Source organism: Pinus tabuliformis, chromosome 5_2 (assembly GCF_031772625.1).
Source record: "Pinus tabuliformis cultivar Carrire ecotype Pingquan chromosome 5_2, CPIR1, whole genome shotgun sequence".
In the NCBI taxonomy this organism is placed as follows: domain Eukaryota; kingdom Viridiplantae; phylum Streptophyta; class Pinopsida; order Pinales; family Pinaceae; genus Pinus; species Pinus tabuliformis.
Genome location: NC_142306.1, coordinates 816,612,847 through 816,629,235, shown reverse-complemented (window position 1 = coordinate 816,629,235; position 16,389 = coordinate 816,612,847). Strand labels below are relative to the sequence as shown.

The window sequence follows — 16,389 nt, the reverse complement described above, 5'->3', positions numbered from 1 at the left end:
GCATAATTTGGCTACTTACAACAGGAAATGTACCACCAAATGCAAAAGTTGGCTGGGACATACAAATTTAGCACATGGGAAAAGCCAAACATGAGCTCTACCCCTCATTCACGGCCATCACCATGGTTCCTATGGGCCCTAGATGAGCCCCCTCCACATTAAGGAACCCATGATTGTCCTAGCTCTGGTGGGCAATGAGTTGTCTCACCTTAAAAGGGGGTATCTACTGCCATATTCTACACATCATGCTCTCATCCCTTGGAACCCCAAGCAGTTAGGAAGAAAAATCAATCAAAGGCAAAAGGCATATGAAGGGTCGAAAAACAAAGGTTGGGGTAACTCATGCACCACGATTTGCTCCTTCCTACACTCATATACCCAAGAGTGGGCTTCCTTCATCATAGCTACCCTTGTACCATGACATGTGGCTTGGTGCCTTCCTTGATCCGCACTCCGTCCCATCTCTATATCACATGCCACCTACCCATTGATGGATGTACCATGGAAATTTCACCGCCTTTAAAGATTGAAACCACCTAATAGGGTCCTTCGTTAACCCCCATATTGAGCTTGAAGACACCTATACATGTCAAAGCCCACTATGGAAGGGCATGCCACCATGAATTGGCCACTTGATTCCAAGATTTGTAAGCTCTTTTACTTCATTACTCTAATGATTTGTTGTATTGGAGGGCAAGGGGACACATTGGATCTTATTTAGGATTGCAAGTGGATTTCCATTTTGGGGATTGGTCTCCCTATACGGGGTCCACACCCTCTAGAGGGCCACATTGGCACTTGTAGGGTGAGCATTGAGAGCCATGGGCCTCCACCATAGCATAGAGTACTTCATGGATCCCCAGCACCATTCAGGGATTGCTCGTGTTCCACTTTTTGGACGAGGATCACCTGGATCACCATGCTCAACTGACTCCACACATGTACCACACGTGGAAGATGTTCTAGGGTCCAGATGACGATGTGTCTCACTACAAGGGACAAAGGGAGGGCTTATGTCATCATCCTAGCCCTTACAGATGTTTTACAGGCATTATTGATCCACTTGGAGACCCATGAGTACGTCATTGTGCCCCTACACTTGGCAGCACAACATGTCACTTGAGCTTGGAAAACATGGGGCCAACCCCTTGTCCATTATTTTTGGAGCATTTTCACTCAACTTGGCACATTTAGGCTCCATTATGCCTCCTCAATGGCCCAACGACTCATCATATTCATTGTTTTTCCCTCTTGAGAGGCTAATCTTTGTATTATTGAGCTATCTTGGTGGGCCTATCACCAAGTTGTGTCATTATTATGTATTATTTTATTATTTGCGGCTAAATTAGGCCAATTAGGTGAATCGAATCCCCTTTAGAGTTGTATAAATATGAGAGAGGCTCATTCTAACCTCTAATCATCACTTGGATTGGATTGGTATCTCTTGAGATATTTTTGCACTTTTTGCTAGGATAAACTTTTTGGAGTTTCTAGCTGCACTATGATGTTTGGATTTGCGCTATTGTCTTTTGAGCTTCTTTCTAATGCAAAGTGGATGAATGGATATATTCTATCTCTCATGTAAGTCAAATTTTTGATCTTATTCTTGTTATCTTACTTGTCAAATGCATGTATATTGTTATGATTATTCTTGTATGGTTAATGTAATGTGAAATTCTTCTGCGACCTTGAATAGGTGATTTAATGCATGTGTTTCTCTTTGAGGGATTGCATGAATGTTCCTAGAAGCACCTCTTAGGTTGAAAGACCTTGAAACTTCATCTCTTTGGAAAATTTGTAGTATAAATCCCTATTGACCTAGTTGTTTCCCTTGGAGAGGCTAGCAAAGGTCAATTAGGGCTCCTTAGCTCACAAAAATTCTCGATCTATGTGTATCTTGACATCATTAAGCCCAAGAAATAAGGCATTGATCCTCGTATCCCTTTGGTGATCAAATTTACATCTATTTTCTTCACTTTTCCAAATTATAAGCCTAACCGTAAAGGGTCACCTAGGTCATCAAGCGAAATATTTTGTAGCCATCCCAACACCTTGAAAAGTGGTCCACAACTACGCTAGGGTCTTCTCAAGAGGTCCTCCAATTTGAGCACAATGTTCCGATGGCATCCCAAGATATGGCAAGCCCCAGCTCGAGGATCTTTTCTCTCCCTAAGTTGATTTCAGTTAGTGTCGTCATTTGGATCATTCCATCCAAATTTCAAAAGAAAATTTGTCCTTTGATCCTATTCTCTTTCCTAATTTGTTCAAGCCCCTCTTTGGTCGATCAGCTCCATACCCTTGACCAGTTTAGGGTCCACTTGTGTTCTTTGTGGTCACACAACTTTATAACTCAAATTCCACAAGGATTACATAGAATCCATTTCTCCATAAGAATCCTTAATCCTAGGAGGCCCCTTGTCGAGGCATATCCTCTAAACCTAGGCTCAAGTGTCCTCTTAGCCCTTCTTAGAGATCCTATCACCTCGTTTCTCAAGCAAGCAAGCTATTTAATTGAGTCTCTCTTGTGAATAGGCTTTAGGAATCACTCCTTATCCAATAATTGATCTATTCATCATTGTGATTCCCCTTCTATCGGGTCTCCTCCAATCGGTAAAAGTTCCCCTTCTATCGGGTCTCCTCCAATCGGTAAAAGTCCGTAAAGAACAGGGAGCCTTAGCTAAGGTGACAGTGGGTTGTCGCTCCATTGTTGCCCCTTAACCTAGTAGTTGCTCTATAGGATCCCCTCCTTGGACCCCTTCTAGTTTGAGTAGTAACAAGTACATTACAGAATGACACAGCACTCACTCCATCAAACATTATGTCCCCAGCACACATTCAAGATAAGAGGGCCATGTAGAATGCCCCCTCCTAGTGACATCACCATCATGCAAGATTATGAAGATGCTCCATTAAAATATAACATGAAATAGCAAGCACCCATATGTCAAGAGAATGATCCATCAACCAAAATCCAAAAGAGTGATCCATCAAGAGACTTGTAAACGTTGCTTGGAATTAAAGAAAAAAAAAAAAAAAATCTCTATTACAGAAACATTAAAAATACGCTTTCTATTTAGTGCGCACAGAAATACACACAACCGATCCCTGCCCTTGATTCAAACAAACAAAAAATACAGAAGTTAGAAGGAATAACCTCAGAATAAGTCAAAGAAGCAGTGCGCTTTTTCTTCCGGCTTGCAAAAATAATTGCTGAAACACCCTCACTGGAGTTTGTAGCCAAAGGCATTATTATGAATGAGATGAAGAATGAAGGGATGCTTGTTGCATCAGAAAAATTGTCAACAGCATCTACAAGGGGATCTGCAAATATGCCTGCTAAAATGGCACCTCCTAGCATCAGCATTACTGCCTTCAGATAAACTTTGTATGGATTATCAACTTCAGAAACTTCCTCCTCATTCTCATTCTGAAGAGCCTCAAGTTCCTCCTTTGTTTTCTGCAGTATTAGCATAAACATACAAAAGGATAAATAAAAGCTTATCATAACAACCTTTAAGCATGTTCCTAGAATAAATCAGGGATTCCATACCGAGTGAAAATCAGATATAAATTTCCTTGAGTAGTTATTTGAATTTGAATGACCAAGTGTGGAGGTTGCAATCCTAAGCCATTTACTCATTCCAACTTTGAACTCCTCTAGGCTAAGCTTGTCATCTCTCGAGGAATCAAAGTCCGCCATTACTTTGTTAACGGCATCAGTTGTTGAATCTGGACCTTGCAATTCAAGCCCATATAAAAGCCCACGTAATTCATGTTTTGTCAAATATCCATCATCGTCATCGTCAAGTTTTTCAAATACACTGCATTTAACGAGATTCAAACATGGTTGTTACAATGTGAAGATGCCTAAAGTTTTGCATAGAGGTGGCTAAACAAAATTCTGAGTATGACCTTTTAAGGACATCCTGATTAGGTTCGCCATCTTCCTTGAGGAGCCTTCCCCATCCTTTCGAATGCACATTTTTCAGAATAGCTGATACTATATGTTTTTGCTTCACATATGCCACTCGTCTTTTCTGAATCCATGGTTGTAAGACCTGCAAATGCCACATACACGACAATTTAGAAGATACAACAATCTCCACCCTCAAAGGTACTTTGCTTCCATTCATATACAAAGTCACCGGTTAACTAGTAACTCTACAGATCCATACACCACCACAAACCAATGACTAGACAGATCCGTACACCACTACTCAAGTATATTGACTGAAGAATATTCAAAACAATACCTTGAAATCACTATCCAAAACTTAACAGATTCGATGATATGCATTGACTGGGTAATTGACATAGAAAACAGACCAAGCTGCTGTAATAATAACAGAAAATAAGAAACATTCAAACAACAATTGCATGCACATCCACACCAACCTACATACTGATCTTTATAATCCAATTGTAATCTTATGAAAGGTTTGTAAACATATTTTCCACCATACTTGAACTGAATTTCTTCATATGATACATCTTTCCAATTTTATCTGTGATAAACTGAAACTAGTAAAGATTCAATCTTTTATACTGCTACTCTAGGGAACTTTGCACAAGCATTGACTTCTGGAGAGCGGACCCTCTGGAAAGCATCATGCTTTCCTGTGTTGGTTGTGAACTTCACCAAAGTTGAACTTCTCATCATGACATTCAGGTTTAGTTTATCCAATTTTATCAACTAAATGCAAGAAAAGCCCCTGCCACTACTTTGAACAGGAGTGTAAGGTTCCCTTCTGATCCTTTAAAACCACAATGTACACATGCTTAAAGTAATAGACATCAATTTGATGTGGAATACATCAAACAAAGTGAAATATACATTCAATATGGGGAAGATAGCCAATTCCAATTAAGACCAAACTCATTGACAATACGACAGATATCATTTTGAATAACTAGCCAAAAGAGTATTCCCAGATTTTACCGCAGTATTCGTTGTTTGACATCGTCAGTTATTTGTTTTTTGTCTATCTGCACAGTGCCACGCATTTCATTTTCACACTGCACATTTGAATGGACCAGTTACATTTGATTTTTAAGAATTGGTCATGCTTTCATCCCTTAGCATCATGAATTATTCAGTGATTTGATTTGGAATGTTATAGCAAGGCTCAAACATACATGTTAAACTTGCTTGAATCACTACACATTGTATTGCTAAATGAAAAATTTTAGTAAACTCTTCTATATCTTCAAACGCTTATTTAGAAAACCACACACAAATAATGTATGTCTTTTACATACATCTTTATCCCTTCTGCCCATGCACAATCCAAATGGCATTTATATTCTTAATGTTTGGCAAGGTCCTCATATTTATTTGAAATAGGCAACTTTTTCCCAGTTTAACACTAACAACCAAGCTTTTGAGCCACATAACAAGCATTTACAACCTATAAAGTAAATAATGTATCATTGAAACCCATATGTATTCTCACAACCAACAGTCTTCTTCTAGTTAGCACAATTTTATTCAGGCCTCTTTTGCTGATAGGTGTGCTTCAAATTTGAAACATCGCATCCATAGACTTTATTGACTTAAGGCTCTTAGTAGGAACATAACTTTGCTATTTCATTTCTCCTTGATGTCCTTTAAACACTGCCATTTTTAAAGCTCCTTTCCAATCAAGTCTCGTTCTTGCAAGTTCAATCTTGCATGTCAATTTCTATGAGCACAGTTCAATGGCTTTGTCATGTCCTTAGTACTTGTTACCGCTCAAATTATCAGGGGGTCCTAGAGGAGCACTTGCTAGGTCAAGAGCAACAATAAATTTAAAGCCCATTGTCACCATAGCTAAAGCTTCCTACTCTTTACGGACTTTCACCGATGGGAGGAGACCCGATATATAGAGAATCACTTATGAAGGATATATCAACTAAGATGGATGTGAAGTGATCTCAATAACCCTTTCCTAGGAGCAACTCAAGAGTGGGACTTGCTTACTTCTTAAACAAGGTACATGATTCTCTAGGATTGGGAGTAGGGATTTGACGTATTGGCTTAGAGAATGTGACTTGTAAAGGAGCTTCCTAAACCTTAAAATCCTTGTGGAACTTGGTTTCCCAAGTGGATTTTGAAGAGTTGACTTTGATAAGATATAGGACCGTACGAGACCAAGCGTACCCAGGTTAGGTCCAGGGGATAGGATTTAGCAACCAATGATACGCTTGACCTAATTACGGAGGGGAAAGGGATCAAGGAATGAATTTTCAATGAAAGGAAATGCAATGATCCCAGTGAGGTTTCTAGCCTAAGGGAAACTAAAGGCAAGAATTGGTCTTTGATCTAGGGCTTGCAATATCTCAAGATCCCACCATCGGAATCTCATGAAATTTGGAGGGCTTCTTAAGGACACATCAATGCAATTGTGGACCAAAAATTGAAGTATTTGGATGGCTAGATTGTGAGATATTTGATGCCCTAGGTGACCTATGGGGCTAGACCTAGAAAGAAGAGGAGAATGTGAAGAAAAATAAGTTTTAGGGAAATCACCTATGGTAGAACAGTGCCTAATCCTTTGGGGAGATTGGAATCAAGAATGATTATCAATTCAAATTTGATTTTCTTGGTCAACGAGGCCTTAAAGGCAACTTCACTTAGCACTAGGGCAAAGGAAAGTAGCTTCAAAGACTTTATACTTCGTTTTGCAAAATAGATGGTTTATCAAGATAAATTTCAACCATGAAATATCCCTAGGAACATTCACTCATCATACATGGCCCATACATGAAGCATCACTATCTAGAAGCAAAATTTCCACAACTTCCCAATAATAGATGCAACAAATTAGTCGTAGAATAGCGAAATCCCAACAACAATGTATGTGACAAAAATAGAGCAAAGAATAGCATTAAAATTGCACATACATGTACTAGAGTATATCCAACCATCAAAAATTTGTCAAATAAGAAACTCCAAGACGAGAAAATGATCCAAACATCAAAATCCATTCCATGCTCCAAAATTTCGTCCACCACGAAGGATAGCAAAGTTCTCTAAAGAGATACAAGTCCAACCAAATCATGATGCTAAAATGAATTCACATCACTTGTATTTATACACTTCTAATGTGTTTGATTTATCTAATTAGGCCTACATTAGCCCCTACAATAAAATAATGTGCAAAATAACTAACGTTTGGTGACAAGCCCACCAAACTAGCTCATAAACAAAAGAATAAGCCTCTCAAAGAGGTTGAATAATGAATTGTGCATGTCGTTGGGCCTTGGAGGAGGCCTAATGGAGTCCATATGTGCCATAATGTGTAGTTGAACTCCCAAGGCAGTGGAAAAGGGGTTGGCTCCTTATAATAACTTGTGGTGCTCCTAATGACATGTAGGGGCACACAAGTGTCATCATTGGTCTCCAAACAAATTGAAGATGCCTGTAGATTGCTTGCAAGGGCTAGGATGATGTTGTAGGTGATGCCACATCATTGTACAAGTTCTAGATCATCTACCAAGTGTATGGTACAACTCTGGGGCCAATTGGGCATGATGGATCAAGTGCATCTTCCTCGTCCAATAAGTGAACCATGAGCAATCTTTGAATGGTTATGGCGATCCATGGAGTGTTGTCTACTACTTTGGAGGCCCATGGTTCTCTACACACACCCTACATGTGCCACTGTGGCCCTGTAGGGTCAGGACCCCATATAGGGAGACCAAACTCAAATGGAAACCACCTGCAATCCTGCATAATATTCAATGTGTCCCCGTGCCTTCCAGCACACCAAGTCATTAAAGAAATCAAGTAAAAGAGTTTATAAACCATGGATAACAAGTGAGCACTTCATAATGGCATGCCCTTCCATAGTGGGCTTTGGCATGTGCTAATGTCTCCCAGCTCCAAATAGGGTTAACCAGGAATCCTATTAGGTGGTTTCTACCTCTAAAGGGGGTGTTATGTCCATGGTACATCCTTCAAATGGTGGTGGCATGTGGCATAATGATGGAATGGAGTAGCGAATGAAAGGGGGCAACCTAGATAACATGCCATGGTACAAGGGTAGCTAATAAAACGAAAGCCCGCACTTGGGTAAATAATGTGTAGGAGGGGGCAATCGTGGTGCATGAATTACCCTGGCCTTGATATTTGTCACCCTTCTTCATATGCCTTTTGCCTTTTTATGATTTTCTTTGGTTAACTGCTCAGGGCTCTAGGTAATGTTGGAGTTTCTAAGTCTACTTAGTTAGAAACCCTCCATGCACTATATGTGATTTATTCCTACCTACTTCTTGTGTTACTTAACAAGTTATTTACAATGTAAACACTGAAAATAAACACTAGTGCATGCTCAACATATTACAGATCAACAACTGAAGGAAACAGAAATAATAACGCCATATGACACCATTATTTTTGGACCAATGTCCCCGAAAAAACCCAACATGGGAAAGTCGGTGCATCTATCTGAGGGTTTTCTTATTAAGCAATATCAGAGTACAATCTGGGTGCCGAAACTGGCCTACCCAACAGAGAATTTCCTTGGTAGTAATACCTCTCAGTTTGAGACAAATCTCTAGCTAAAACCCCGGATAATCCTTCTAGCAGCTCCTCAGCACCACTCTGCCCTAGAAACCCCAACATCAGCCTTTTCTGGACTACGTCAGCCCCTCTCTCCCCAGCATTGGCCTTGCGTCACCCCGGATGGGTTTGTGTCACAAAGCTGGCCTCTCTGAGGCTCTACGCAGCTCTCGGTTGCCTCTGCGTGGCCCCGCATGAGCCCTGACTAGCTCTACGTCACTCTCCTCAGCTACTGCACTGCTCTCCAACACTATCTCTGCCTCTTTGTCTCTCTGTACTCAATGCCCTTCAACTGCAACTCTCGATCACTAATTCTATCTCTCTTAGCAAACCCCGCACTAGAGAATAGAATGATTGATCATCTGGTGTATCCACCAAGTGACCCTCAAGCCCCATCTTATACTTTTCTTGTTGACATATCAACGGCCGAGATTAAGTCCCTAATCAACGGCTAAGATTAGGTCTGGCTTGATCCATGTCTTTTGGACCATTCTAACACAATTTCATATTAATACACATTAATATTTTATTTTCTCTAAGTTTAGGCTTAGGGAATCAATTAAAAATATTAATTATTTTAATATCTCCTTAACTGTTTAGAATCTGCCCAAACCCTTTCTGGGTATTGGAGATCTCATGTGCCCCAACCTCTCCACCAAATTTCGTGGCTAGAGCACATTCGATGCTACCCCAAATCAACACTCCCTCTTAGCGAGGATTGTGCTCTAGCAATACTCCTCACTGAGTATTACTCTGATCATCCGACATCGGTCCCTGTGCTGATGCTAGGCTTGCTGCCCACCATCCTCTGCACTGTTGTATCCTGTACTGTTGCCCATGGTTCTGCCACTACCACTGTTGCATCTGGTCCTTTTTCCCAGCACTGCATCCACACTGCACTGCAACTCAGTCACTGAGAAGTAAGTAATTGATCTCCCAACTCTATCCTCTCTGTTGGGCTAGAGACCCTCCTCATGTTGAAGCTCCCTCTGCCGCTGACAAGTACTCCCTCTTTGACCTCTACGCTGCTGCAACAACTCCCTGCATCTTGCATCGTTGCACACCTCTCTGTGCCATCTTGCACTGGTGCAACACCCCTGTGCCTCTCGCACTGCTGCAACCTGCTAGCCTTGCGCTGTCTCGGGACTCCTGCATTGTAGCTCTCTCTGTCGCTCCATCTGCATCCATCTCTACCCAACTCAATTTGTCTTGTTACTCCTCTTCGAGGCTCCCGTAGCAAGGTCTAATTTAAGAGGTTGGGTACCTCAAGGATCCTGCCCCTCATCGCCTGTAGTCTTCCTGGCTACAGCTCGATGTCTCCCCACTTCCGCTCAAGTGGTGCATGTGCACTCATGGCACAGTCATCGTGATCCAAGTGGATGTTGGTGGCCACCCACCTATCCCACTTGGACCCCACAACTGTCTCTGGCAATTTTTTAGTTTCGTTATTTGTAGCACAATTTACTATTTTTAGCAATTTTTCGGGTCCTGAACTTCCGAAGCCATTTTGAGGCCCTAAACAACGTTTTTGGGGAAATTTGGGAGCAACATGGGTCCATGGACCGATGTTGCTCTTCCCAAAGTTATATTTCTCGGATAGATCTTTGTAACGAGCTATTGTACGCATCAAACAGAGATCGAGTGCCAAAGTTATGACTCCGGGAAGTTGATGTACCAATTTACCCAAAACAGGGCCCACAGTTTGGTGTTTCATCTTCTAGGGTTAGGTTTTTGCATGTTTAGGGTTTTCTATTGTTTCTCAACAATAAATAGGCCTTTGAGCCTCATTGTAACACAGTTCAGAGGCATGTAGCCACCACATCTCTTCTCAGAGATAAGCTACCATCGCCCTAGCTAGTTTATTTCCATTTATGTTTGTAAGCATATTTCAATATTTTACATTAATGAAATGAAGTATTATTTCCGTTGTATCTCTATGTTTATGGTTATCTCTGTAATTTGTTTTGTCCCTGTTTAAATCCGGATAAGTGGTACCAGAGCGGTCTGCTTTTTCTCTATTTTTCTTTGCTTGTCCCCAACGAGGTCGGGATATAAGGAGTTAGGGCTTGAACTGGTCGAACCTCTATAAGACTAGCCTCAAAAATCCTGACGACCTCCCATGGTGGATGAAAAGAAAGACGAGGGGGCAGGAGATCCTATCAAAATCTTCCTTGAAAAAGCCCTCGAGCAACAAAGGGAAGCAATGATGGACAACTTTGCCCAGATCCTTCAGCAGCTACCCAAAGGAAACGCATCGGCTTCCAACAGCTACTCTGGAAACGCCACACCCTTTAAGGTACAAGTTAATTTTGAAATCCCCATCTTCGAGGGTCAGATAGACGCAGATGCCGTAGATAAATGGTTAAATCCGCTAGATGGGTATTTTTCTGTTCATGATTTTTCCAATCAGGATAAGATTATTTTCACTCTTCTCAAAGCAACCCCCCACGTCAAGGACTGGTGGGAAACCTACTGCAAGCAAAAGGATGAAAGTACGGGCTCACTGTTCTTAAGGAGCAGTATTACCTTGTCAAAAGCTATGAGGACAAATACATAAAGTGGACCACACTGCGACAGGGAAGGGACCAAGATGTGCCGGTGTTCACTAACATTTTTCATACCCTTCGTACACAGTTGGGTATCAAAGATTGTGCACTGCATCTAGTACTCAAATACCGCAGCTGCCTACACAGATATATCTAGGAAGAGATGGAGTTCCTGAACATCTCCTCGCTCGGCATAACATATCGTTACGCTGTCAAAATTGAGCAAAAGTTCAAACAGAAGAAGCGAGACTCTGGATCTGCGAATCCGAAGACCAAAGGACAAAGCCAAGGCGGGGTAACCCAAGACAACCCATCGAAGCCACAAGAAAAGAACAACCAAGACAACCCATCGAAGCCACAAGAAAAGAACAACACCACAAAGTCGAAGGACATGGGAAAGTGGTGTGAGTTCCATAAGAGCCCCACTCACAACACAAGTGAGTGTCGGACCAAGTAGTGGCTAGTGGTTGAATTGGAAGCTTTAGAATCAGATGCATGTTCCGACCCTGAGTCAGAACCCGACAAGGGGAATGGCAAAGGGAAGCAGGTCATTGATGCGAAGCCTAGCGCCACTGTTGCCACCGCCAAGATCCAGAAGAGTGAGCCCAAAGATCTAGAGGAGGGGGAGCGTCTTTTCCACTCATAGATGTGGGTGAAGGGTTCACTGCTGCAATTCATTGTCGACAGTGGTAGCCAAAAGAACCTCATTTCAGCAGAGGTCGTGAAGCTGTTGGTCCTACCAACTACACCACACCCGCAGCCGTACAGTATCAGGTGGCTTCACCAAGGACGAGATCTCTAAGTTCGCCAGCAGTGTCGCCTTCCCTACAGCATCAAGACCTTCATAGACGAGGTATTGTGTGATGTTACACCTCTGGATGTTTGTGATGTACTATTTGGCCAGCCATACTTGTGGAGGCAACATGTTGTGTATGAGTCAAGGCCTCGCGCTGTCATTATTACTTTGGGTAATTCATTATACAAGATACCGGAGGTAGTCCCACCTATCATCACCTCTTTGATCACTACTAAGAAATGCAGCAAGATCGTCTCCCAGACTGGGAAATTCATTTTTTGTCGGGTTCAGTCCTAAATTAAGGGGAAGATCGTAGCCACATCCATGACCCCATGAAGGGTCCCTCCATGTAGCAGTAGCAGCAAATGGATACGGTCATGACCGAACACATGAACAACTTCTCCTCGCTCACAAGGGTACCACACAAGTTTCAGGTGGGCAACAAAGTCTGGTTGCATCTGCAAAAAGAACACCTGACAAGAGCCCATCAGAAGCTCAAACCACTCCGACATGGTCCTTACAGCATTACCAACGTTGTGAGAAACAATGCTTTGGAGCACAACATTCCTCCATTCCTTCCATTGCACCGAGTGTTCGATGTGGAACGCCCTCGACCATGCTTCCCACCATTACTGGACACATCAGAGATTACATAATAGCTCACCAGAGACCAAGCTCAGCAGATGGAGAAACTTAACGCAATGGGGACCATTGCTTCCTAAGGGGGAGGAATGATCCAAGTGCATGTTGGTGGCCAACCACCTATCCCACCTGGACCCCCACAACTGTCTCTAGCAGTTTTTTAGTTTCCTTATTTGTAGCACAATTTACTATTTTTAGCAGTTTTTTGGGTCCTAAACTTCCAAAGCCGTTTTGAGGCCCTAAACAATGTTTTTTGGGAAATTTGGGAGCACGCAAGTTGCTCTTCCCAAAGTTATAGTTCTTGGATAGATATTTGTAACGAGCTATTGTACGTGTTAAACGGAGATAGAGTGCCAAAGTTACGACCCTGGGAAGTTGATGTACCAATTTACCCAAAACGGGGCCCACAGTTTGGCGTTTCATCTTTTAGGGTTACGTTTTTGGATGTTTAGGGTTTTCCATTGTTTCTCAAAAATAAATAGGCCTTCGAGCCTCATTGTAACACAGTTCAAAGCCATGTAGCTGCCACATCTCTTCTCAGAGATAAGTTACCATCGCCCCAATTGGTTTATTTCCGTTTCTGTTTATAAGCATATTTCAATATTTTACATTAATGAAATGAAGTATTATTTCCGCTGCATCTCTGTGTTTATGGTTATCTCTATAATTTGTTGCATTCCTATTTAAATCCAGATCACATCATCCGGCAAAACTTCCTTCTCTGCCCGTGCTAGCACTGTCTTAGTCTCAGAAGACTCTCCCTTACTCTTTTTCCTTGGACACTAGGTCGCATAATGAGCCAGCTCCCCACAGTGGAAGCACTTGATCTTGGAGAGATCTTTCTTCTTCCGCTTTTCCTGCTTTCCCTCAGATGCTAGGGCAACATCTTTCTCTTGCTGCTTGAATTTAATCCCCTTGCCGCTGATACCTATCTTTGACTGTCGTCTGATCTCTTTCTGGCGAAGAGTTTCCCACATCTCATCCCAAGGTGGGAGTTTCCCTCTACCTAGTATACTCTGGACAAATACCTCTCAGTCTTATGAGACAACATTCAGGGTTGTCCTCACCATCAACTACTGATCCGGCATGGCTTCTATAGCAGTCAACTGATCTCGAATCTCGTTCAGTCCTCCGAGGAAGGTGTCGATCAGTTCTCCCTTCTTCATCTGATACGACCTCAACTAATTCTCAAGTAACATTCTTCTCTGCGCAGAAGTATGCTGGTACAATTTCTTGAGGGCCTCCCACATCTCATATGTCGTTCCCTTCTCAGCAATGTGTGGTACTACATGGTCCTTGACCCCGTCAAGGATGATACTCTTGGCCCTCGCCATTGCCTCCTCGTACTTGTCGTTATCATTGGGGTCGACTGGGATAGCTATAACCTTTAAGGCGAAGTTCTTGACACGATTTCTGTCAAGTATGGATAAGATTTTGGCCTTCCAAACTGTGAAGTTCGATGCTCCGTCCAGTCTATCTTAGTCTCTTACTCCGTGTAGTGCCATGATGCTCTTCTACTTTCCTCCTGGAAGTTCTCTGTTTGACTCCTCCGAGTCTCTACTTCCCGTCTGGAAGTTCTCTTCTGGACTCCCTCTGAGTCCCGATTTCCCTCTTGGAAATCCTTCTACCGATGTCAAGATGCCCCCTACTCTGATCGTCTTATGCAACCGCAACCATTGATCCGGGTTCCTTAGCTAGAAACCCTCAGTAGCAACTCCCTCCCCTTGGCCTTGCTCTATCAGGTATTGTTCTGACTACAATACCTCACCAGCTCCACTCTACAATATTCCCACAGCCTTCTAAACCCCAGCGACCTGAAAGTGAGAGCTCCTAGGCTCTACGCGATCCCAGCCTTCTCAGCCAACTGCGTCAACCCTCCCAACTTTTGTGTGGCTCTGCGTGAGGTTCCCTTTGCCTTCCTTAGCCTCTACGCTGCCTCTTCCTAGCTCACCCTTGATGACGCAGGCACTGCATCACCCTTCCCTTGTTTCTCTGCTAGAAACAACTTTTGTCACCTCGGGATAGTTGTATTCTACTGCTATTGCTCCACTCGACTGGTGTCCTCAATCTTCCTGTGATCTGCAATCACGCTTTGATACCATGTTGGAGTTTCTAAGTCTACTTAGTTAGAAACCCTCCATGCACTTTATCTGATTTATTCCTACCTACTTGTTATGTTACTTAACAAGTTATTTACAAAATGTAAACACTGAAAATAAACACTAGTGCATGCTCAACATATTTCAAATCAACAAATAAAGATAACAGAAACAATCATGCCATATGACACCATTATTTTTGGACCAATGTCCCTGGAAAAACCCAATGTGGGAAAACCAGCGCAGCTATCTGAGGGTTTTCTTAGTAAGCAATATTAGAGTATAATCTGGGTGCCAAAATTGACCTACCCAACAGAGAATTTCCTTGGCAGTAATACCTCTCAGTTTGAGACAAACCTCCTAGATGAAACCCCGGATAATCCTTTCAGCAACTTCTTTGCACCAATCTGCCTCAAAAACCCCAACGTTAACTTTTTCTGGACTGCATCAGCCCCTCTCTGCCCAGCATTGGCCCTGCGTCACCTCAGATGGGTCTACGTCAGCCTAGCTGGCCTCTATGAGGCTTTGCGCAGCTCCAGCTTTTTCTGGACTGCATCAGCCCCTCTCTGCCCAGCGTTGGCCCTGCATCACCTCAGATGGGTCTACGTCAGCATAGCTGGCCTCTATGAGGCTTTGCGTAGCTCCTAGTTGCCTCTGCGTGAGCTTTCGCTGACACTGTGTCACTCTCCCTGGCTACTGCGCTGCTCTCCCGGCACTATCTCTACCTCTCTATCTCTCTGTACTCAATGCTCCTCAGCTGCAACTCCCGATTACTAATTCTATGTCTCTTAGCAAACCCCACTCTAGAGAATAGAATCACTGATCATCTGGTGTATCCTCCAGGTGACCCTCAAACCCCCTCTTATACTCTTCCTGTTGACATATCAACGGCCGAGATTAAGTTCCTAATCAACGCCTAAGATTAGATCTGGCTTGATCCATGTCTTTTGTACCTTTCTAACACAATTTCATATGAATGCATATTAATATTTTATTTTCCCTAAGTTTAGGCTTAGGGACTCCATTAAAAATATTAAGTATTTTAATATCTCCTTAATTGTTTAAAATCTACCCAAACCTTTTCTAGGTATTGGAGATCTCATGTGCCCCAACCTCTTCACCAAATTTCGTGGCTAGAGCACATCTGATGCTACCCCAAATCAACAGGTAATGAGAGCATGATGCGTAAAGTATAGCAGTGGATACCTCCTTATAAGGTGGGGCAATTCATCACACACCAGGAATTGGGACATCATGGGTTCCTAAATGATAAAGAAGGCTCATTAAAGGCCATGTAGGAACCAGGGTGATGGCTATGGAATGAGGTAGAGCTCATGTCATGGCTTTTTTCCCACGTGCTAAATGCTTTTGTCTCGGCCATCTTTTGCATTTTTTGGTACAATTTCCTATTGAATGTGGCCAATTATGCTTTTTCTTTTTCTTTTAGTTGCATCAACCTTCGGGCATCATTCCAGGCCCAACCCAAGATGTAGGGCAAGGGGAGGGGGTGGTTGACCCTATGTGGACCCAGTGGAGGAATGTGAACCTAGGAGAAGAGATGATTAGGGGTGTAATGAGCGGAAGGGGAGTAATATATGTGAATCGGGGAGCGGGACCATGCAACCAAAATTAGGGTTTCCCATGTAGTACCATCCCTAAAACCAATAGGTCAATAAAAGAGATCCCACAAGACTAGGGTGCAAGTTTAACATCCCAAAAGAGACTTAAGGTACAAGAGCACAGACCTAGACCACTCTTTCCGCC

At 42.6% G+C, this 16,389-nt stretch overlaps 1 protein-coding gene across 6 annotated transcripts in view; it reads right to left on the bottom strand.

The window, feature by feature from the left end:
• The window catches only part of LOC149161807 (sodium/calcium exchanger NCL2-like), a 227,013-nt gene that overhangs the window by 56,755 nt on the left and 153,869 nt on the right, over positions 1-16,389 (bottom strand). For all 6 annotated transcript variants that reach the window (XM_089437051.1, XM_089437048.1, XM_089437053.1 and 3 more), the window contains exons 4-6: positions 3,913-4,058; positions 3,551-3,821; positions 3,155-3,457 (exon numbers count right to left, since the gene is read on the bottom strand). In XM_089437051.1, coding sequence (XP_089293177.1) covers positions 3,155-3,457; positions 3,551-3,821; positions 3,913-4,058 — 720 coding nt within the window. The remainder of the gene's footprint in view (positions 1-3,154; positions 3,458-3,550; positions 3,822-3,912; positions 4,059-16,389) is intronic.